This window comes from Schistocerca americana, chromosome 2 (assembly GCF_021461395.2).
Source record: "Schistocerca americana isolate TAMUIC-IGC-003095 chromosome 2, iqSchAmer2.1, whole genome shotgun sequence".
NCBI classification, from domain to species: domain Eukaryota; kingdom Metazoa; phylum Arthropoda; class Insecta; order Orthoptera; family Acrididae; genus Schistocerca; species Schistocerca americana.
The window spans coordinates 20,756,138-20,781,206 of record NC_060120.1 but is presented as its reverse complement, the minus strand read 5'-3'; the positions used below and the strand labels follow the sequence as shown (position 1 = coordinate 20,781,206).

The following is a 25,069-nucleotide window of genomic DNA, read 5'->3' as shown; positions in this document are numbered from 1 at the left end:
ACCCTGTTCAGGAAATAAGTCTGTGGCAGCAGGTGACCCTGAGGCGTAGACTACCTCTTTGAGTGTTTCATACCTTCCCAGTCTCACAATATCATAATCCTCCAGTGAAATTGCGGCGGTTTTTTCCACCACCTGGCTGAGCTATGGCTTCAGTTAAGCTTTACACCTGCTTTCTGCATTGCCCTCCAGGAAACCTGATTCCCGGCAATGCGGACCCCAGCCCTTCACGGCTGCAGGGGATATTACAAGAACCGTAGCGAATATAATAGAATGTCAGGTGGAGTTTACGTTTATGTCCTGAACTCGGTATGTAGTGAACCTGTGCCTCTTTAAACTCCTCTCGAAGCTGTGGCTGTCAGGATAGAGCAACGCAGGAGATAACTGTCTGCAATGTATACCTCCCTCCAGATGGTGCAGTACCCCCAAATGTATTGGCTGCACTGATTGATCAACTCCCTAAACCTTTCCTGCTTTTGGGAGATTTTAACACCCATAACCCCTTGTGGGGTAGCACCACACTTACTGGCCATGGCAGAGATGTCGAAAATTTACTGTCCCAACTTGACCTTTGTCTATTAAATACTGGGGCTGCCATAGATTTCAGTGTGGCTCATGGTAATTACTCGACCATTGATTTATCAATTTGTAGGATTCCGCAAACCCGATCCCTTGTTCTCTAACGACGGAAACAGGAGTGTTGGGAAAGGTACGTCTCGACCATTGGGTGCCATACGTCAAAGTAAAAACAGATTATTAAATATTTTAGGGAAGGAGAGAAACTATAAGTGATTTAATCTTGAAAAGTGTAACATCTGTTAATATTCAGTGAATGAAGCCCGTCCAACAGGCATTACATGCATTGATAAAAAATGACAGTGCATTGAGGATGGCTAGTTTCTAGCTGAAATCGAGATCTGCCAATAAAATTTCAAAAGGACAACTGATAGCTGAAATCTATTATTACAAGTTTGTCACATGTTCTGTACAAGAAATTGAAACATTAAAGATTTTAAAAATAGGCATGTCATACCATAAAGCGCCATGTATCTATGAGAGCTGAATACTCACAAGTTTATTTATTTAAAAAAAAACAGTCATGGCACAGCAAAGTAAATGCTACAAGCCAAGTCCCATTGTTCATTGTCAAGATTAAACCAAAGCATGCTATAAGTGGTTGTCTATGATCGAACTATCAGAGATCGCACCTTAAAACCAATTGTGACTTTTTAGTAAAAGTATTTTAACAAACAGTATGGAAGATGTTATTCACCATGTACAAATTTGGCTGCAGTTGCCCGACTTCTAAAATAATCTGTCAACAAGGAGTTTGCACATATGCAATACCCCAGGTACCCTTGTATTTGTCAGTAACTAATATGAGGTTCCTCTCCTTATATAGCCAGCATATTATAGTCCTCTACTAGCCCTTAATATTTTAGCCACCTGTAACTTGAACCCTTCTGGTTTAGTAATCCTCATGAAATTTGCTATTCATTAACAACAAACAAGTGAAAAAGCTTTGATTTTGATGTTATACTTGCAGTAATGACAACCATTGCTAACATATTTGTTCATCGATAAGTAAAATAAAGGGAAAGGCAACCACTCATCTATAGCAGATCAATGTGCGGAGCACAAAAACATGTAACAGAAAACAGCTTTCACACTAGCTTTTGAGCATTGGTTCTTTTTCTGGGAAAAGTACACATTCACACACACAACCACACAGACACCCAAATGCACACTCCTGTGGCCACAGCAAGACTGCTGGCTTACTGGTCTTCGCATGAGAATGGAGTTTGCATTACAATTCACTTACATCTTTCAACCCCATGATAAATATTCACATTACTCCTACAGTCTCTTTGATAACCTCTCTGTTCTTAGGCTTACGATTCAACATCTGTCAAGCCAAGCAATGAATAACATTGTGAATGCTGATATTAAAATTAGCAGTCAGTAAAAGCTTTACAAAAATATAAACTTGAATTTAGAGTTCAGTGACATCATCACATCTGTTTATGCTGTTGGTTTTAAATGCAATAAAACCAAGTGCCGTTATTGACTTGCACATTTGTGTTATATAATCCTTTTACTTTATCAGTCATGTCATTGTTTGCTGTGAAGCACGCTGCATACAAAATGATTCTTGGTGTACTCCACACGAAAAAACTACCTGTCCCTGGATTTGGGCACGGGCACTAGACAAACGTCAAATCTTTCCCTGCGTCAATTCTGTTAAATAAACCATTATGTCCCATTACTTTCTAATATATACAATACATCTATGTAGCTTAGCATGCATTACACATCACTGGCCTCTCTATCGAGAACTGTCTCTCGTACATCTAAAAGCAATAGACATACAAGTTTACATACTAGGTATTCATACCTTAATTTTTCAGTTAAACATCTGTCCAGATTCAAAAATCTTTCTCAGTAAGCCTTTATTTTAGTATAACCACTGATAATCGATGTTTTTAAACTTAATTCACATGCACTGTGTTCGTAACATAAATAATCATCAAAGTATTCATTAAAGTTCATATCTTTCCCAAAATTAGTCTTGCAGTCATCATACATTCTAGTTCACCCAAGGAACACAGAAATTCATATCTAACTATGTCATTACTACACACTTATTCCTTTAGATCTCAGTAGTTGTATCAATATATTTATACATGTGCAATTTCGAGCCATTTAATTCATTAGTTACGTCATTTATGCTTCGTTTCAGTAATTCATTCTCCTGTCAAGATTCTCACATAGGAATTCTGAGCTTTGTTGTTGTCACTACATGTTCATTACTAGCATTTAACTCTGTAAAATATCTTGCAACATTATGTTCTAATGTTTCAGTATTTCCCTTTCCATCAGCCTTTATTGGCTAGTTACTATTTTCAGAGCCTTGTGCAGCATTTCATTGATCAATTTTATGTCATTTGACTTGATGTTTCTTATTTAAATGTTTCAATTTAAACAGTTACACAGGGTTTCCATAATTAAAGTTCCAGTATCAAAACGCTATAGAAAGAGAACTGCTACTCAGACTGGTGTCAAATTTGAACAGCATATTATTGCTGCATGGAAAACAATCAAGGAACAGAAAAAGAAATTAATGACAATTTGATAAATAGATGGTGCTGTAAGGCTCACACACTGCTGGTAAAGCCCTTTTCAAGAACAGTGGCTGTGAACCAGTAGTCCTGCAGAAGTTTCAGATACTCAAGAGTATAAAAAAAGGCACTGGTCTGTTGTCTGCTAAGGATGTGGAGGAAATGATTACAAAATTTGGAAAGACAGTTTCTTTTGAAGTGCAATGTGGCAGAGAGAAGAAAGCAGTTGATCCGATGTTTGTCAAAGATCTGGTCACAGCATTGTAGGAGGGGTCAAGTGGTGGTATGCCAACAAGCAGGGCATGGGATTTGCTCAAACACTGGACATGCCTGCGAGCGCTGTGCGTAAAATCCCTCAAAGTAGCCTGCATTTCTATCCATACGAAATCACCCGTGTTCAGGAGTTGCTTCCTGCTGACCTGCCAGCAAGACAAATGTTTGCTCTGGAATTTCTTGCTTGCATGGAAGCGGACAGTGAATGGCCATAGAACATTCTGTGGACATTCAAAGCTCATTTCCATCTCCAAGGACATATCCATACACAAAATTGCAGAATACGAGTAATGGAAAATCCGCACGCAGATCAACCTCTACCACTTCATTCTGGGGATGGTGTGGTGCAGGTTGATGGAATCGTTTATCATAGGGCCACATTTTTTTCAAGGCGATGAGTCCTGCAGGTCCTGTTACCTGTACCATCACTGGTAAACGCCACAAAAGTCTTTTGCACACACACGTCATTCCAATCCTCCGACAGCATTGAAATGTGGGTAGAATCATTTTTAAGAAAGATGGCACTATCCCACACATTTTACAGTCAACAAAGTGGCTATTGCAGCGGCATTTCAGAAATGCTAGAATTACGGTATTCTGCACAGTGTGGCCGTCCATATCACCTGATCTTAATCCTTGTGACTTTTGGCTTTGATGTTATCTGAAAGATGTTGTGTTCAGTGGTCCAGTTACACACATAGCTGAATTGAAGGTACGCATTCTGCAGCACATTCTAAATGCGAGCCCCAAGACACTCTGATCTGTTGTGGAACAAGCTGTTTCTTGATTTCTGCTTGTTACAGAAAGTGGTGGACGGCATACTGAACAGAAGAACTTCTGTGAAGTTTGGAAGTTAGGAGACGAGGTACTGGCGGAATTGAAGCTGTGAGGACAGGTTGAGAGTTGTGCATGGGTAGCTCAGATGGTAGAGCACTTGCCCACAAAAGGCAAATGTCCCGAGTTCGAGTCTTGGCCCGGCACACGGTTTTAATCTGCCAGGAAGTTTCATACTGAACATACCTTTCACCAGTCTCATGACAGTCAGAAAAGATGTAATTTTGCATATTATACAGTTTATGGCCCCAGGACAATTAAAAACTGATGTCATTTTGCCTTTATGCAGTTTTTTACATAAGGACAATTAAACACAAATTTTTGCCCATCCAATTTGGTATGACCTTGTTGCGGTACCAAATTTGTGCAGTCATGCACACTGAACAATACAAATGATGTAACGCACAACTCAGACATAGCTGTTGTAATGCGATTCATCTGCCATTTTTAGTTGACCCCGTTTATGTTGAGAATGTACAACGCCATCTACTGGAAAAATTCCCCTCCCCCCTCCCCCCATGATGATTCCCCAGCTTCAGTAATGCTGTTCAAATTTGACATCGTTCTGAGCAGTGGTTTTCTCTCCACAGCATTTTGAAAATGCAATTTTAATTATTGACACACTATATTTAAATAAATCAGTTTTCCAGAAACAGTACTGTACAGGACTCACCATTCACAAATTCAGTAGAGTATTTCATTGTTTGCACGGCCTCAGCTGCAGCATTGTTGAATTCGCATCTCTGCGTCTCAAAAGCGTGAGTGAAATTATCATGCACACTTCGAAGCACACTGCTGATGGTTGTAGGATCACTCCAACACTCTCCCCGTTCCCACCAGTAATCTCCACCCGTACATTAATCAAATCATCTTCTTTTTCTTGAGTATAGCTTGTTCTCCTTGTGGCACAGCACGAACATCATATTTGTTCTGAATATACAGTTTCTGCATTTTGACACCATAAGGCAACAGCTTCAGAATATTGTTTATCTGCTTTGCTGTAATTATCAACATTGTTGTGTTGCAACTAACATTACTCTCTGTATTCAAACTGATAATTCCCAAATTTGTCAAAGTTATCATTATGGAAACTGTTTCACTATGAGCAGTTTGTATATTAACAGATGTTACAATTTTCAAGATTAGATCACTTATAGTTTCTCTCCTTTCATAAAATATTTAATAATCTGTTTTTACTTTGTCACGGCACAGAAAGACCTAAGATCTTATTAGCTTTGTCTTTTATGTAGTAGTCTGTATTTCAGTCACTTTTTTTCTCAAAATACCCATTTTTATTCAAACATTCAGGATGACATAATTGGAGATAAAAGTTCAGAATGCTACTTACTTTCAGAAAATTCGAACACTTTAAATACTTTCCATCCCATAACAACTTCTCACTGGTTTATTTTGTCACAGAATACATCACAGTGTACAACTTTGCCACAAAGAAACTTAAAGTCATAAGACTATAGTGTGGCCAGACATGAATAGAACAAAATGACAGTATCCTCTCATAGTCACTTGCTGTCAACTGATGTTCACATGTTGACTGACGTGACAGTGGCGCACTCACTGCAAAGTATATATGGCTGTGTTCTCAGATCCCTGCTCATTCAACATGTAACATGTAATTATTTTTGTAGTAACGCTGTTCACGTTTTCCGTCGCACTTCAGAGTAGACCGGGAACTGTCTCATAGGCATGCCCGATGTGAACTGACTGGGCACGGCCCGTGCTGCCTGAGTTGTTGTTGTTGTTTCGCTGGCAGAGGTCGTGGCCGAATTCTCACGTGCCCTCTGGTGGACAGGACTCTATTTGCGGCAACTACTGTCCGTGACACGCCGTGCCGATGTGCGCCTCTCGCGATCTTTATGGTGGCTACTGCACTCCTCCTCCTTCGGGGGGTGAAGCCACTGTGATCCACTGCGTCGGAAGGTGGAGCGTCGTGCAGGAGTGATGACCTCCACGTCCATCGGAAGGCTGGAGTCGAGCGGATCTGCCAACCCTCGAGCCGGAACCTTCGAATACGGCTGGAAGTGACCCACACGAAGAGGCCCCCGTCGTCCCCCCACGGGAACCCGGGACAGAACGGGAGACAGGCTGTCGAACTCTGGATCCTGGTCCAGCCCGGGAGGGGCAAGACCCAGTGGCGAGGACAATGGGGAAGGGACAACCACAGGTGAACCAGCCTGCTGAGAAACCGGGCCTGCAAGGGGGGCCGGCTCTCGCTGGGGCATCGCTAATGATGGTGATGCCGGTGCTGGAGCTACTGGAGGCTGCCAAGGCTGAGAGCCATCGCAGTGCGGCGGAATCACAGGGGGGAGGGGTGGTAGCGTCCCCTGAGAAACCAACACAGGTGCCGGCAGTGGGAAGCCGGTGCCCGAGGGGTCGGAGGGTGGGTGCCCAAACGTGGACGTAGCTGATTTTGGTGACGATGTACCTCCCGGTCCCCCGTCTGCAGGGTATAGAGCCGGCAGCCATTTTGGCGCAGGACCACCACCGGTATCGAACGTGGATTGCGACCAAATTCACGTGCCCAGACCGACATACTCGGTGGAAAGCCGGGTACTCCGTTTTGCGAAGACTGGCGAGGACCGGGCCGAAGGAGGTGCAGCAGAGTCCTAGGTTGGCGCCCGTGGAGGAGCTCTGCGGGGCTGCGTTCTCCCATAGGTGTGGTCCGGTATGCCGTCAGGAAAAACGTCAACGCCTCCTCCGCAGGAAATTCGTGCACATACTTTTTCATCTGTGTCTTAAATTTGCGCACCATGTGCTCGGCTTCCCCATTCGATTGTGGATGAAAGGGGGGAGAGCAAACGTGCCGAATACCGAAGCACCTACAAAAATCCTGGAAGGTCTGCGACATAAACTGAGGTCCATTGTCCAAGACCAGGGTGACTGGCAGACCTTCCACAGAAAAGATTTTTGCTAGTGCCTGGATTACAACCTCTGAAGTGGTTGAGGAGCAGCGAACCACATATGGAAATCGGGAATAAGCATCAATGACAATGAGCCAAAAGCCATTGAGAAACGGGCCCGCAAAATCGATGTGAACACGTTCCCATGCCTGGGTTGCAGGCGGCTATGAAGAGAACGCTGACCTGGGAGATGCCTGTTGGCTCGTACACTGGGAACAGGCGGCCACCAAGTGCTCAATTTCTCTGTCAATACCGGGCCAGTACACATATCTGCGAGCCAAGGTTTTAGTACGGGAAACACCCCAGTGCCCCTCATGTAATACCGTGAGGACTTCCCTTCGCAAACTTGCAGGAACAACCACGCGAGGAGCTGTATCATCGGTAGCCAGAAGGAGAACTCCTTCCAAGACAGAGAGGCGGTATCGTAGAACAAAATAATTACGGAGAGGATCCGAGGCCCGGCCTGGAGGTCGGGATGACCACCCCTGCTGAATGAGGTGAACTACTTGCCAGAGAACTGGGTCAGCTGCTGTTTCCCTGACGACTCTAGAACTAGTGATCGGGAAGCCATCAACCGCTTGGCGGGACGCCACATCCAAATGAAAACATAATCTCCTCTCGACCGAACTTACGATCCGGGGCCACCGGAAGACGGGAAAGAGCGTCTGCGTTGGCATGCTGTCCGGTAGGGTGAAAATGAATGTCATAATGGTACTTAGAGAGGAACAAGGCCCAGCGCTGTAGTCTGTGGGCTGCCCTATCCGGAATCTGAGAGGTGGGGCCAAATAACGATATTAACGGCTTATGGTCAGTGATTAACTGAAACTTCGTGCCATACAAGAAAGGGTGAAACTTGGTAACAGCATAGACAATGGCCAAAGCCTCTTTTTCCACCTGGGAGTAATGGGCCTGTGCGGGACTAAGAGTTTTAGACGCAAACGCCAGTGGCTGCTCGGAACCATCTGCGTTGCGATGGGCCAGGACCGCCCCCACCCCATACTGCGAAGCATCTGTAGCCAGGACCAACGGCTTATGGGGGTCAAAAGTAGCCAAAAACGGCGCTGACGTGAGGAGGCCATTCAACGAGGTGAATGCTCGCTCGCATGCAGGCGACCAATCAAAAGGAACACCCTTGCGCAGAAGGCAGTACAGGGGGCGGACGATGATGGAACCCCTGCTGGGAATGAACCGGTGCTAATAGGCAATCTTGCCTAAAAAAGCTTGTAACTCCTTCAGTGAAGCGGGCCGCGGAAGGTCGACGATACCTTGGACCAAACTTCCTAGCGGCTGGACGCCGTGCCGAGAGATTGTGTAGCCCACATACTCAATGGACGGTTGGAAGAAGTTTGACTTACGCAGGTTGCAACGCAAGCCCACGGACCTGAATTTGAGAAAGAGGGTGCGAAGGTTGTGCAAGTGTTCCTTCGTGCTGCGGCCCGTGACAATTATGTCGTCCAGGTAATTAATACAATGAGGGATTGTCGACCTGACGTGCTCAAGATAACGCTGGAACATCGCCGGGGCACTGGATATTCCAAAGGCCAACCGCTGGTATTGGTAAAGGCCAAACGGGGTGTTGACAACCGCCAGCCGTTTGGAGTCCTCATCAAGAGGTATCTGATGATAAGCCTCCGAAAGATCGATTTTCGAAAAATATCGGCCTCCCGCTATGGCGGAGATCAATTCATCAGCACGAGGTGAAGGATAGGTGTCCACCACCAATTGGGAATTAATGGTGGCCTTGAAATCGCCACAAAGACGTAATTTTCCCGAGGGTTTCCTGACAATAACGAGGTGCGAAGCCCACTCACTAGAAGAAATGGGAAGAACGACCCCTAGGGCTGTCAGCCGGTCTAGCTCTTCTTTTACCTGAGGGCGGAGAGCCAAGGGGATCTGCCTCGCACGTAGAAAACGCGGGCGAGCCAACGCCTTCAACATTAAGTGAGCTTCAAAGTCTGAAACACTCCCCAGGCCCTCCTCAAAGATATCCGGAAAGTCAGAGATCAAAGATTCTAATGATTGATAGGGAACATCTTCAGAGACCAACTGTATGGTGTCAGTGATAGAAAACCCGAAAGCTTGAAAGGCATCCAAGCCAAAAAGGTCAGCGGAGCTCGCATCACTGACAACAATAAAAGTAATAGGCCGAGTGACTGATTTGTGAGTCACGTTGGTAGTGAATTGACGCAGTAGGGGAATGAACTGTTTACCATAACCGCGTAGACGCCGGTAAACTGGCGCCAACGGGGGCGACCCAAAGTCGGAGTAAGTTTGTGCATTCAACAAAGAAACTGCCGCGCCCGTATCTACTTGCCGTTGTAATCGGCGCGACCGAACCGACACCTCGATAAAGAGTTTGTGGGCCGATGCGTCGGGAGCCTGGCCCGATGAAACTTCCTGAATGTCAACGTCCATGTCCTCTGTAACTGCTTCCTTCGATTCTTTCGAGGCTGAGCGGCAAACTTTAGCAATGTGTCCTTTTTTATTACATTTGCGACAAACGGCCCAACGCTGGGGGCACTCCGACCGATCATGATGTATATAGCACGACGCACAGGATGGTAACAGGGCCCTGCGGCCGGAACTCTGTTTACGTGCCGTGCGGGAGCGGCCGGAACGGCCGGATTGTACCGCTTGCACGTCGTCCACCCCAGACGCAATGGACGCGGCCGCGCCACCCTGAACCGCCGCGACATCCCACCACGCTTCCAACTGTTGACCGGCGGCATGAGAGACTTCATACGATTGAGCAATGGACAGGACTTCCTCAAGGGAAGGGTATTCTAACTGCAGGGCCCATTGCCGGACCTCCCTATCAGGGGCCAAACGAACAATGACGTCGCGCACCATAACGTGGGCGTACGACTCTCGCGACTGCTCCGTGACAAAATGACACTTGCGACTAAGACCGTGCAGGGTAGCGGCCCACGCCCGGTAAGACTGATGGGGGTGCTTCTTGCATTGATAGAACTCGACCCTAGCCGCCACAACATGCGTGCAGCGGCGATAATATGAAGACAGTAATGAACACAATGCGTCAAAAGACAAGGACGAGGGTTCCTGCAACGGCGCTAGCTGCCGCAAAACTTGATACAGCGAGGGAGATATCCAAGACAAGAAAAGAGCACGACATACCTCCGCATCGACAACATGAAACGCCTGGAAATGCTGCTGAAGGCGATGTTCATACGCGTCCCAATCTTCCGCCGTCTCGTCATACAGGGGAAAGGGAGGAGGGAACGGCGCTGGAGCAGACGGCGTGGAGAGCAACGCCGGAAACACTTGTTTCATGGTGGCCATGAGCTCCGTCTGCTGCTCAACCAAAACCCGCACTAAATCCTCCATGCCGCGGATAAGCTGCGAAACCGGAACGACGACGCAACACACGAAAGAACGACCCTACTCGTCGCCATTTGTGTAGTAGCACGGTTCACATTTTCCACCGCACTTCAGAGTAGACCGGGAACTGTCTCATAGGCATGCCCGATGTGAACTGACTGGGCACGGTCCGTGCTGCCTGAGTTGTTGTTGTTCCGCTGGCAGAGGTCGCAGCCGAATTCTCGTGTGCCCTCTGGTGGACCGGACTCTATTTGCGGCGACTACCGTCCGTGACGCACCGTGCCGATGTGCGCCTCTCGCGATCTTTCTGGTGGCTACTGCAATTTTCACAAAATTGTAATGTGAAAAACTCTTTAATTACATTTTTTTTTTTTAATAAATATCCTTACATTGCTCAGGCGGTAGAGGCAGCAGTGTGCACAAAAATTCCATCACACTTCAACCTCCATGCAGTTAGTATTTAACATATGCTGCATAAAAAGAACTCATTTTCATACATTGTATTCTCTGGCATCACAAGAGTCGTCATGCGGTAGTCTATGGAGTATGCATGTAGATGTAGATGTGTGATGTGGCTCATACTGACAGTATACACGTAATTTACTAACACAGCAAAATCTCATCTGTATGAGATACTCCCATTTGTGGAAAGCCAAAACTCATAGCATAAGCAAGATCTTAAAGTACACCTGGCACATACAATTCTTATACTGATTTCATTAGTTCAGAGCTTCCACAAATGTAGGTGCTCGAAGTAACAAATCTTAGATTTTAGGGAAAAGACTGGATCCCTGTCTTACATCTTTTTTTGTGTGTGAGCATTTCATTCTTGGTCTTCCAATCTTATTGTTTCCTCCTGATTCTTGTACGTACAGGGTTTTCCAGAAATGTTGTGACAAACTATGAGGGGATGTAGAGGCGTTTGATGAGGAACACATTGAGAATAGGGCTCAACGTCTAGAATCAACATCAAATGATGGTACAGAGTGTCGAAGTTATAGGTGCCACCACCTGCCATTATGCCACCCCTTCAGCAGCAAATGTGACTTCGCACACAGATGACCATAGGTGAAATGTCTTACAATGTTGACTGTTATTCAGTTATCATGACTGATTGCCACAATCACTAGTGGAGAAGATGGAGCTAGCTGCTGTGTAGAATGGCTTTGTCTCCTATGAATGTGATGCTCTGTTATCTCCGTGATAATGGTTTCGTGCATGTTTCAATGGTTTCATGCAGGTTTCCATCTGCAGTTTATTTTTCTCCTGAAGCCCTCTAAAAAATTCCAGTGTTTTTCAATATACAGGAGAAAAATAAACTACAGAAACAAACCCATGTGCAAAACTGTCATCCACCCAGGCAACAGAGCATCGCTGTCATAGGAGACAAAGCCTGTCTACACAGCAGCTATCTTCATCTTCTTGACTGGTGATCATGGCAGTAGGTCACAAACACTGAATAACAAGCAATGTTGCTATCTCATGACTTTCTTCACTTCAGTGTATACTGACTGACAGGAAGCCCTTGATTTAAATGAATACATGTCTCTGATTTTAGCTATTGACAGAATCAGTGTAATGTATAATTTAAAGTTTTATGTATTGGCCATAATTCTCTTTAAAACAGTGGAAAGTAAATAGAAACCAATTTTTTTTTTTTTTTATGAGGTTGAAGTTAACTCGTCCAGTAAAAATTGTGTACAGAAGCAATGAGGAGTAGAAGAAATAAGATTTGTACAATCACTGGCTAGATGTTCATCAAAAGTTATTCAGTTTTAATTAGCTTTAAAAATAATCCTCTTAGGAGCCCTGTAGTTCTTATTTATGTGCTTGCTACAAAAAATTTGAGAAGAATGTGGCCTAATGCAAGACACTGTTTTGTGCTTTCCATTTCGTCCAGATGTTTCAGCATTTTTTTCGCTATCTTCCATAGGTTTATGTGTTTATTTTCTTTCTGCAAAATTGTTGTTACATGTTAACGTCTTGTGTGGGTTATGTGAACTACTGACACAAAATATGTACATTTGTAAAACAGTTGATTATTGGCAAGTATTTTTACTAAAGTTTGCATACAGAACAGAGTTTTTTTAATGTATGGACAAGTTATATTTAGCTGGAAATAATGTATTTTTAGGAGAAAACAGAATTTGCTAACAAGCACGCACTCTGCAAGACAATGGAGATTCTTTGTCTTGGCAATACACAAGTAAAAGTAAAAGGTGCAGCTTTTGTTCTACGAGTTCTGCCTTATCTTACGTCACTGGGGAATTTCGTGTTCACAGCAGCTGGTTTGAAAAGGATATACGGGATAAAGACCCGACCAAAAGTTGGTTCATTCCTGAAACAGGTTAGTGGTTTTACGTTACCTTTTTTACATAAATTTCGTATGCAGATTAAATATGAGATAACAATAGTGACAACCGTGAAAGAAAGCAACTGAAGTCTCTTGAATGTAATGCTTTATAGACATTACATATACTCTGAAGACAGAATGGTTTGAAGAGCTATCTGTGAAAGTCACAGAGTGCCAAATATGCTGAATGATCCAACATTTCATACTTTGGTTGCTTCCTTTTGGACGTATATCGCTGTCATCCAAAATTCCTGAAGTGACTACATTTCTGCCATTGACCGATGGAAAAGTTTTCATTTCAAAAGTTTCATAAACACCTCGGTTTTCCAGTTAACAAAACACCTTTGTGAGCTGATGTTCTCTCTCTCTCTCTCTCTCTCTCTCTCTCTCTCTCTCTCTCTTTGCAGTCAAGTAATATTTTTTCATCCAATTAGTCCAGAAGATTACACAGTGCACAACCTCCAGATTCCGTCCACTGATTAGATTACTGATTTGTTTATTTTGCTTTGGCCATTGTAAGGAGAAGAACAGAATGTTTTGAATTCAGACACCTATTTCTTAACTGCTGAAAATGAAGAACCAGGCTCTTATAAGGCGTCAATAGCTGTGAGCTAATTTATAAACCAACCAAGACAAACTATCTTATGATGGTACAGTAATCCAGTGTATCTATTTGAACACATAACATGGCTACTTTCATATGACAGATCAAGTTGGTACTTGATTTACATTATTTCTCAATATATACCATTTTATTGCTGTCATTGTGACGACTGTACAAGGCCAAGAAATTGGTCTTGTTTCTCTTTGTTTAAAAGATGTCACTTATCACTTGAGTTAAGCAGTTAAATATGAGATTACTGTACATTTTATGTTTCCTTTGAACACTTTTAAGAAAATAGTGTAGTAGTAAATGTAATAAGAGCATTTATGTGTAACTTTCTCAGTAAATAATATATTAGATGCAGTAAAAGAGTGTCTTCTTACAAAGTAGATGTTGTTATTAATTCATCTCTTTGCCATCCATTTGTTTACCAATATTTCAATTTATATAGTACAGTCATTTTAGTTTTCTTGTGAATTGGCAATACCATAGTAGTTTAGGAGCTAAGAATACTACTGCCAGCTGATTGTAGTTAAATGGACGTCCTATATCTCTTCACATAAAACAAAGGACTTGAAATTATTATTTCAATCATTCATTCAGTCATTAGTCTAACTTCATTTTCCTGTACAGTACATACCTCTTGCATGTGGGATTGAAGTCATATTTTATTCCATTTGTCTGTGATTGAATGTAGGTCAAGATGGCGGAGACGTTGTATGTACAAGGGAGTGGTGGTCTTACAAAAAACGAAAATAATGTGAGTAAAAATACAGTGTGTAGGGATGAAATTATGAAGCCAAATGAGCGTATTTCTAGTCTTCAGCAAATCATCAGTGTATTGAATAGTGAGATATCTAAACTTTGAAAAGAAATAAGTCAGCCATTAGTCAAACAAAAGTTTCGAAAAGAAAAAGTGAGCCATAGTCAAACAAAAGTCCATTTCTCTTCCGCAAAAAAAACTCTAATGAGTGCACGAAAATACATATAAAAACAGAGATGTAAATAAGAAAACATCTCCAGGGAGTGAAAACACCAAACAGTTGTCAGTTAAAAACCAGTGTCAGCAGCAGAAGCAGCAGCATCATCAAAAGCAGCAGAATCATCAGTGGCAGGACCAACAGCAGAAACATCAACACATGCAGCAGAAACTGTTGCCCATACTACACGCAACAGAAAGCAAACCCAGCGTTTTTTATGGTGAGTAACACGAGAGAAAAGGATTCGTTGCGTGAAACATCTCTCTCGTGTGTTCAATATGAGTCTTCCACACCTCAAGCAATACTATCAACTAGTGTTCTGGAAAAAGCCACTCCTAAGAAACATCATGCAAATGCAGGGGTGAGCAAAAATCAAACTTTGTCTTTATTCCACCAAAATATATATTCAAATATAAAATCGACCAGTTGCTAATAAATTTAAAAGATGAGTGTGAAAGCAAGCCTGATATGCTGTGTTTCTCATAACATCATGGTAGGAGTGGAATCCACATGCTACATACTGAGAACTTTAGTTTAGCTGCACATTACTGTAGATCTATTATGAGAAAAGGTGGAGTTGCAATATGTGAGAAGCAGTGAGGTGTGTGGCATTGAGTTAACAGCAGACAGTGCAACAGTCACTGTACTGGCTATTTACAGGGCACCTGCTGGGAATCTGAATGTATTTCTGAGACAAATAGAATCATTTCTGTCCCATCTATGTAGGAAAACTGAATCAACCATTGTTACAGGTGACTTCAATGTGTGGACTTCTTAACAGAAAATAGAAGCAAAATGGACTTTGAACACCTGATGTACTGTTACAACTTAGTACCAGTGGTGGACATTCCAACTAGAGTAACAGCCGGTTCTAGCACTTTAATAGATAATGTATTTGTAGATAAGGATAGAGCCAGAGACACTGGGCAAGTTTTGAAGATATGCAGGATAGCTGCTGCTTTGAGAGTGGCATTAGCTCTGAAATCAGTTACCTTCTGTAACCCAGGTGAAAAGATTTGAGCATATCCATCACAGAGAGTCTTCAGGGTGGTGAAGGCTCTTTGAATTGCAGGGTGTGTACTGTTTCATGCACAGTAAATCCAAAAGTGTGGTAGGAGCCCACCTCAAAATTTTTTATTGACTTTTGGTCAGCTACCACAAGAAAATTTACTGGATGAGAGTCTTTTTGTAAATGAGTAAAAAGTGAGTAAAACTGGAAGTTTTCTCAGCAAGAGCACATGATGCCATCCATGTGTCCAAAGGTTTGTTTTGACTGCGTGCAGGGGAGGCAACCTCAAAATTAGTGTGTGTTGGTTTAGCACATAGAAGCATTGTTGTTTAGGATGTCCTATAAAAACATTTGCTGGGTTACATTCTGGAAATTCTGCACTTCCATAATTTCATCACTTACTTGATTATCTTCCACAAGTTGAGACATACTTGCACTGGAATGCTACAACATACCTCTTGCAGACGTCCCTTTTTGCTGCAGCGTGCTGCACACCAGTGGGGGCACATGCTGCGTGTGTGACAAAGGAAACAATGTTTACAACCGGACAGGGCTCTCACTGCAGGTTTAATTGCTTACGGGTTTGTCCAGGCTGTGGTGCAGGTGAGGTTCCCACCAGATATGGCATACAGCTCGCACTTCAGGTGCCACAGAGCTGACTGCCCTGATGCATTCTTCCTTTATAAGCAAGCTAGGCTGTGTGGACAGTTTATTCACATAGCTCCCATCAGAGAAAGATCAGATTTCCTCAGTGCATTATTCCTCTCTTCTGAATTGAGGGTAAAATGCACAATAATGTCCCTGATAAGAGGGTCTGCATAATTCTGCCCACATAGTTACTTAAAATAATAATTTCTTCTTAATCCCATTAGAAGGAGCCCCAATCTGTGTAAGGTTGATTGGAGCCCTTTTTCTGCTGCCAAAATTCTCACCTGACTGTAATAACATGTTCTTTGTCGAAAAATGTTTTTGCAATAAAGAAAATCTTCCATGCAACTCAAGTTCTGCCGGATTTTAATGGCTGTAGCTTGTGCATTGACATTTCCTGACAAGAACATGGCTTTCCATGTCAGAAGTTTTGCAAGCCATAGAATATAACTGCAATTATTGGTGGTAAGCATCGCATCCCTCACATTGTTGAATGGTGGAAAAGCATTAAACACAAATGTATCAGAGACATATTTAGTGTACGACATTTAAGTACATTTCAGTATTGGATCACATTATTCTATATTCACAGACAAACATCTAGTCCTTGTATATATTCAATGGATTTTTGGGATGCCATGAGGAATTCTTCAAAGTCCCCACTGAACGCTGTGGCACTGCATTCATCTCTGATGTGTTGGATGGTCTGCTTAGGCACGCCGCAGTCACATGCTGGCGAAGACAGCAGTCCTCATTTGAAGGGTGAGTCAGCACATCTTCCATGCCCAGTTCTTAGTTGGTTCAGAGTTGACCAGATCTTACGGGGCAGATCAAACCCATGAATTGCCTCAGTAATACAAGGCATTAGGTGGCAAGCTATTGGGGCATTTTGGAGCCATTCTCTTTTCCAAGAGTTGATGTCAGCCCCAGCGAAGTTGTCGAGAGCAAGAGGAGGATGTCTTGAATGAAGCCTCTTGATAGTGTGGTCAGGTATATCGATGTTTACCAGTAGTTCAGGGTTTGCTTCAATCGTGTATTCCCTAACCAAGGCTGCTTCTCGTCGTATTTTTAGGGGTGGTATATGACTCGGGACAGGTAGCCATGTGTTAGGTGTAGACCTAACGGTTCCTGAAATAATATGCATGGATTTTGTTCACATGACTACTGTTTAGCAATATAGGTGCACAGTACTCCGCCGCAGAGTACTCCAGGTGCAGTGCAGACGTCCTCAGAGATGTTGCCGTTGGTCCCTAGGTGGTTCCGCAGAGTTTATGGATGAGGTTGTTTCTTGTTCTCACCATGGCAGCTGCTTTTGTAAGGTCTGATTTAAACGACAAGGGTCTGTCTAACGTGACCCCTCGGTACCTTGGCTCCTTGCTTTGGTTGAGGCATGTGTCATCAAAATATACTTCCAGAGCTCTGTCGGCTTCTCTGTTATTGAGATGGAAGCAGGTTACTTCTGTCTTCGTGACGTTAGGCCTAAGCCTCCGTTTACGGAAGTATGCTGCCAGGGCAGACCGATGGGATGTCAGGGTTTCTTCCAATGTATCAAAATCTGTGTGCCTTGTTGCAATGGCCCAGTCATAAGCATAGCCAAATTTCCTAGAAGCTGTTTCTGGCATGTAGCAATGTGTAGGCTGAAAACCAGTGGGGCTAATACTAAGCTTTGAGGTAAGCCATTTTGAAGGAATTTCTGGCTACTGACTTTGTTTCCCATGATGACCTGGAATCCTCTGTTACCAGTAAGCTTTGTCATTTTTTGGCAGGGAATTATTTTCATCAGTTTATATAGTAGGCCTTGTCTCCTGACGGTATCATAGGCTGCTGACAAGTCAATGAAGGCCACAGATGTTTTTAATTTCTTTTGTAATCCTGCTTCAACATGTGTTGTGAGGGCCAGGACTTGGTCTCCACAGATTCGGTTGGGACGAAAGCCGGCTTGTTCTACTGAGATGGCCGTGAGTATTGTCTGACAGATCCTGTTGAGTTGTATTGTTCCAACAACTTGAACAGCACAAAACCTGTTACATTTAGACAACCAGAGTTTCAGTCAACTTGTACTAGCCAGAGACTGAATGATCAGGACCAGTACGAACACAGTATTCTATTCGAGGATGCAGCCTCCTACCACATGAATCAACAAGAAACACGGGTAGAACTGCAACTAAGAAACTCAGTGTTGTGGCCAAACCAGAATATTTGCAAAACACCACCATTTAAACATACTCCTGTGCCTTGCCACAGCAAAAAGAAAACAATTTTACAAGGCCTTTACTGGGATTTGGAGTCCGCAGAGCCGTTCACCCGCAAGAATATTACCATCAGTCTCTGTTAGCAGCTGTGTCCTCTTTAACTTGCTGCCACTCCAGCAGCAAGTAAAAGTCACTTATTGAACAGCATAGCTCACCACCAACCCAGCAGTCGAGAGAGAGAGAGAGAGAGAGAGAGAGCTGTATAGCAGGCATACAGTAACTGCCTGTCTTCTCACTGCACAGTGTTGCTTCCTTGTTGACCCTCCACTGACCGCTCACTCCTGCTCAGAGTATCCTCTTCAGTTTACCATTGGTTAGAGAGAGGCTCGTCCTTGATCCCAGGGCTAGCAGTATGTCAATTGATAGCTGCAGCCATTGCAGTAGTGGTTCAACCAGTACAAGCTATCTTAGAGTAAGCCACATAATCCAAGTCCAGCTATTCACTGATCACATTACAACTATCTCAGACCAAACCTGGATGCACTTATAAACTGGATTTGAGCATGGTCTCATCAGAGGACACACCTGATGGAGAGTGCTCTCTGGATTGTGGCACCAGTTAACAGTAGTGTTGTGCCAGCTATTTGGTTTCCTTAGTGATGTCGGTAGTGTCACTACACCACCCAAGTGATGTTACTCAGTAATGCGCCATGCTGTGAGCCACAGGAGTTAATAATATAGATTATTCCTCATGTTGTTGTTGTTGTTGTTGTTGTTCTTGTCTTCAGTCCTGAGACTGGTTTGATGCAGCTCTCCATGCTACTCTATCCTGTGCAAGCTTCTTCATCTCCCAGTACCTACTGCTACCTACATCCTTCTGAATCTGCTTAATGTATTCATCTCTTGGTCTCCCTCTACGATTTTTACCCTCCACGCTGCCCTCCAATGCTAAATTTGTGATCCCTTGATGCCTCAGAACATGTCCTACCAACCGGTCCCTTCTTCTTGTCAAGTTGTGCCACAAACTCCTCTTCTCCCCAATTCTATTCAATACCTCCTCATTAGTTATGTGATCTACCCATCTAATCTTCAGCATTCTTCTGTAGCACCACATTTCGAAAGCTTCTATTCTCTTCCTGTCCAAACTATTTATTGTCCATGTTTCACTTCCATACATGGCTACTCTCCATACAAATACTTTCAGAGATGACTTCATGACACTTAAATCTATACTCGATGTTAACAAATTTCTCTTCTTCAGAAATACTTTCCTTGCCATTGCCAGTCTACATTTTATATCCTCTCTACTTCGACCATCATCAGTTATTTTGCTTCCCAAATAGCAAAACTCCTTTACTACTTTAAGCGTCTCATTTCCTAATCTAATTTCCTCAGCATCACCCGACTTAATTGACTACATTCCATTATCCTCGTTTTGCTTTTGTTGTTGTTCATCTTATATCCTCCTCTCAAGACACTGTCCATTCCGTTCAACTGCTCTTCCAAGTCCTTTGCTGTCTCTGACAGAATTACAATATCATCGGCGAACCTCAAAGTTTTTATTTCTTCTCCATGGACTTTAATACCTACTCCGAATTTTTCTTTTATTTCCTTTACTGCTTGCTCAATATATGGATTGAATAACATCGGGGACAGGCTACAACCCTGTCTCACTCCCTTCCCAACCGCTGCTTCCCTTTCATGCCCCTCGACTCTTATAATTGCCATCTGCTTTCTGTACAAATTGTAAATAGCCTTTCGCTCCCTGTATTTTACCCCTGCCACCTGCAGAATTTGAAAGAGAGTATTCCAGTCAACATTGTCAAAATCTTTCTCTAAATCTACAAATGCTAGAAATGTAGGTTTGCTTTTCCTTAATCTATGTTCTAAGATAAGTCGTAGGGTCAGTATTGCCTCACGTGTTCCAACATTTCTGTGGAATCCAAACTGATCTTCACCGAGGTCGGCTTCTACCAGTTTTTCCATTCGCGTTAGTATTTTGCATCCGTGACTTATTAAACTGATAGTTCGGTAATTTTCACATCTGTCAACACCTGCTTTCTTTGGGATTGGAATTATTATATTCTTCTTGAAGTCTGAGGGTATTTCGCCTGTCTCATACATCTTGCTCACCAGATGCTAGAGTTTTGTCAGAACTGGCTCTCCCAAGGCCGTCAGTAGTTCCAATGGAATGTTGTCTACTCCCGGGGCCTTGTTTCGACTCAGGTCTTTCAGTGCTCTGTCAAACTCTTCACGCAGTATCGTATCTCCCATTTCATCTTCTTCTACATCCTCTTCCATTTCCATAATATTGTCCTCAAATACATCGCCCTTGTATAGACCCTCTGTATACTCCTTCCACCTTTCTGGCTTTCCCTTCTTTGCTTAGAACGGGGTGTCCATCTGAGCTCTTGATATTCATACAAGTGGCTCTCTTTTCTCCAAAGGTCTCTTTAATTTTCCTGTAGGCAGTATCTATCTTACCCCTCATGAGATAAGCCTCTACATCCTTACATTTGTCCTCTAGCCATCCCTGCTTAGCCATTTTGCACTTCCTGTCGATCTCATTTTTGAGATGTTTGTATTCCCTTTTGCCTGCTTCATTTACTGCATTTTTATATTTTCTCCTTTCATCAGTTAAATTCAACATTTCATCTGTTACCCAAGGATTTCTACTAGCCCTCGTCTTTTTACCTACTTCACCCTCTGCTGCCTTCACTGCTTCATCCCTCAGAGCCACCCACTCTTCTTCTACTGTATTTCTTTCCCCCATTCCTGTCAATTGTTCCCTTATGCTGTCCCTGAAACTCTGTACAACCTCTGGTTTAGTCAGTTTATCCAGGTCCCATCTCCTTAAATTCCCACCTTTTTGCAGTTTCTTCAGTTTTAATGTACAGTTCATAACCAATAGATTGTGGTCAGAGTCCACATCTGCCCCTGGAAATGTCTTACAATTTAAAACCTGGTTCCTAAATCTCTTTCTTACCATTGTATAATCTATCGGATACCTTCTAGTATCTCCAGGATTCTTCCACGTATATAACCTTCTTTTATGATTCTTGAACCAAGTGTTAGCTATAATTAAGTTAGCTCTGTGCAAAATTCAACCAGATGGCTTCCTCTTTCATTTCTCTCCCCCAATCCATATTCACCCACTTTGTTTCCTTCTCTACCTTTTCCTACTCTTGAATTCCGGTCACCCATGACTATCAAATTTTCGTCTCCCTTGACTACCTGAATAATTTCTTTTATCTCATCATACATTTCATCAATTTCTTCATCATCTGCAGAGCTAGTTGGCATATAAACTTGTACTACTGTAGTAGGTATGGGCTTCGTGTCTATCTGGCCACAATGATGCGTTCACTATGCTGTTGATAGTAGCTTACCCGCACTCCAATTTTTTTATTCATTATTAAACCTACTCCTGCATTACCCCTATTTGATTTTGTATTTATAAACCTGTATTCGTCATGTCCTTTATGAAACAGTTGTTAACTACCACTCTGTTCCATCTTATTTTTCGTGGTCTTTAGTGGTTGTAAATGACAGTAAGAATCCATTTAGTTGTGGAGTAGAACTCACATATCGGTAAGTACAAGTAAGTTAAGAACTGTGATCCTGTGCCTAGTATCCATCCCCTGTTCCTGCTTCAGTGGAAATACAGCTTGATTATTATTCATTTTTGTTCAAATAGATAATTGTATGCATCTGGTTCGTATTTTGTAATACAGAATAAACAAAATATAGCCTGTACTTTTTGAATCTAGTCACTGTCTATTTTGTAAGCAATATGGCCCTAACCGTTCCAGTTCTCATTCACATTTGTCACAGCACCATTTTGACTGTATTCAGTGTAATTCTCAATTATTCTTCATAATAGCCACAAAATTCTAGATGAAACATCGGTACGTGACAATTACCGTATTTACTCGAACTTAAGCCGCACTTTTTTCTGGTTTATGTAATCCAAAAAAACCGCCTGCGGCTTAGAATCGAGTGCAAAGCAAGCGGAAGTTCTGAAAAATGTTGGTAGGTCCCACCACCACTAACTTCTGCCATCGAATATATGTAGCGCTACACAGGCATGCTTTGTAGGCCCAAAGATAAATACTGGTGCCAAAACCTCTGCGTCAGTAAATAAATTCAAAAGAAAAGGTGGAAGACGAGCTTTTTTTTCTCCGCCCCGAGTTTCGACCACTGCATTTTCATACATTATCCAACGAAGTAAATACAAATTCCGTATTGTTCATCTTAGAATGTAGCAGAATTTCAATGTACTATGAAAATCCGACTGGCATGATTGTTTGTCAATATGGCCAACTCTATATTCTGAATTTTTTCCTACCAGTGAGAAGAGATGGTTGCTAATAGGAACCTGATGAAAGGTGAATCACATGCAGTATTCTCTTCACCATAAGAATAATACGAATATAAACATTTTGCCATGTATTCTTTCGTGTTTACTGCTATCTCATTTAAATCCTGTCTGCCTAATAAACTATGAAACTAGAGTGAGACAACAGCAAACGCGGAAGAATATACGTATCATGTCATGTTTATATTCGTATTATTCTTATGCCTAATAGTGATACAGTCAGAAATGAAGCAAGCAACTGATTAGATTTTTAAATCTAAGATGACTAATTTCTGTGCAGAATGTGATGTACTAAAGAAGCGGCCGCAAAGATTTTCAAACGGTGAAAAATTTTCGCCTAACTCTCGTTCAGAACATGTTCTATGATACACAGTCTATTATTTGGTTCTTGTTGATCATTATCAGAGAAAGCAGCAGTGTAAGTAACAACAAATAGCAGACTCTTGCCATTGTTTCGCTAATGAGACGATTCCTCTCTCTTTTTTTTAACTGTAAGCGACGGTAGCGCGCACAAAAGCAAGCCATGCCGCGAGCGGCGACAGGCCGTAAACACGCACTATCAGAATGCGACAAACAATGCATGACACAGTATAGTAATGCATCTTCAACTTAGAGCGACGTAAACACCTATAACAAAGAAGACGGCACTTATCAGATCAAAGGAAAATAAGCAATCGATTCAAACCAGACGAAGCACGTGAAAAAGGAAGGGTACCCGTATAAATACGGACGGAGCGCCTGAGGCATAGCAATGGCTACCTGGTAAAGCTTAACTGCTAAGCTTACGACTCGAACCAAACTACTGTAGCTGTATCGTCATTCATTCGACCTAAATTGTGTCTCATATTACAGTGGACCAACTTTGTTTCGATTTGGAGGTGCGGCCTAAAACTTTTCTCTCCCCTTGAATTTCAAGTCTCAAATTTCAGGTGCGGCTTAGATTCGGGAATTTTTTTTCTTTCTTTTATTTAGAGTCTCTTTTTCAGGTGTGGCTTAGATTCGAATAAATACGGTACGGTTTCGTACCTTTCATGTGATTGTTGGCTTTAACCATGTGAAACATTTTAAATAAGGACACTATTTTTAATAAGATGGGAATGAACGCTCAAACAATTCAAGAGAGTTGGGTTATTCAAGAGAGTTGAGTTAATAGCTTCACCTTTGAAGGGAAATTATACAAACAAATTTGTGCACAGCCGTGGGCACACGCTTGTCACCCTCATGTGCCAACCACATGGGCCACCTAAAATAAACATTCCTAGCTTTCCAAAACCCCAAACTTTATTGATGACATCTTTCTAATTTGGACCCTAGGCCAGGACAGCTTATCCTTATTCCTCCGTAATCTCAACACCTTCTCTCCCATCCACTTCACCTGGTCCTCCTCCACCCAACGTGCCACCTTCCTAGAGGTTGATCTTCTCCTCTCAGTGGCTCCATCCACACCTCAGTCCATGTCAAACCCACCAATCACCAACAGTACCTGCACTTTGACAGCAGCCAACCCTTCCACACAAAAAAATCCCTCCCATGCAGTCTCGCCAACAGTGCCAGATTCATCTGCAGTGATGGGAACTCCCTCGTCCAGTATGCTGAGGGCATCGCAAAATCTTCGCAGACATGCAAACCTCCCAGTTCTTCTACGCAAAAGATCTCCCATGCCATATCTCCACGCACAACTGATCCTCACATCCATCCCAAGCACCAACCACAAAGAAGCGACTGCCCTTCTCACCCAATGTCACCCGGGACTGAAACGACTGAACCATGTCCTTCGTCAGTGCTTTGATTATCTATCATCGTGCCCTGAAATGAGGGACATCCTAGCCAAGATACTTCCATTCCCTACCTAAGTGGTATTCTGCCACCCATCCAACCTCAACAACATCCTAGTCCATCCCTATTCCACTCCCATACCCAGTCGCCTGCCACAAGGATCATACCCTTGGGGAAGACCTGCCATATCCACCCACCCAGCACCTCCTACTCTAGTCCCGTCACAGGCTTATCCTACTCCATCAGAGGCTGGGCCACTTGTGAAAGCAACAATGTTATATGCCAGTTCTGCTGCAACCAATGGACAGCCATCGTCAAATTGTTGCAAAAAACCAGGTGGACCACCCAGTGGCACAACATGCAGCAGAGAACAGCATGCGATATTTCAGTGGCCGCTTCACAATCTGTGCCATCTGGATCCTCCCCCCCACCACCAGCTTTTCTGAGCTGTGCAGATGGGAGCTATCCTTACAGCACATCCTTTATCCTTTGCTTCCGTAACCTCGCTGGCCTAAACCTAAGGTAACTCACTGTCCCACCACCAAATAGTGTGTGTGTGTGTGTGTGTGTGTGTGTGTGTGTGTGTTTCTCTTACCACTTGAGAAAGGAATTCCATTCCAAAAACTAGCCAAGTAAAGCTCTGTACCTT

General features: G+C 43.0%; 1 protein-coding gene across 2 annotated transcripts in view; it reads left to right on the top strand.

The window, feature by feature from the left end:
• The window catches only part of LOC124595140, a 65,117-nt gene that overhangs the window by 28,349 nt on the left and 11,699 nt on the right, over positions 1 to 25,069 (top strand). For both annotated transcript variants that reach the window (XM_047133740.1, XM_047133739.1), the window contains exon 4: positions 12,615 to 12,827. In XM_047133740.1, the coding sequence (XP_046989696.1) occupies positions 12,615 to 12,827 (213 nt within the window). The remainder of the gene's footprint in view (positions 1 to 12,614; positions 12,828 to 25,069) is intronic.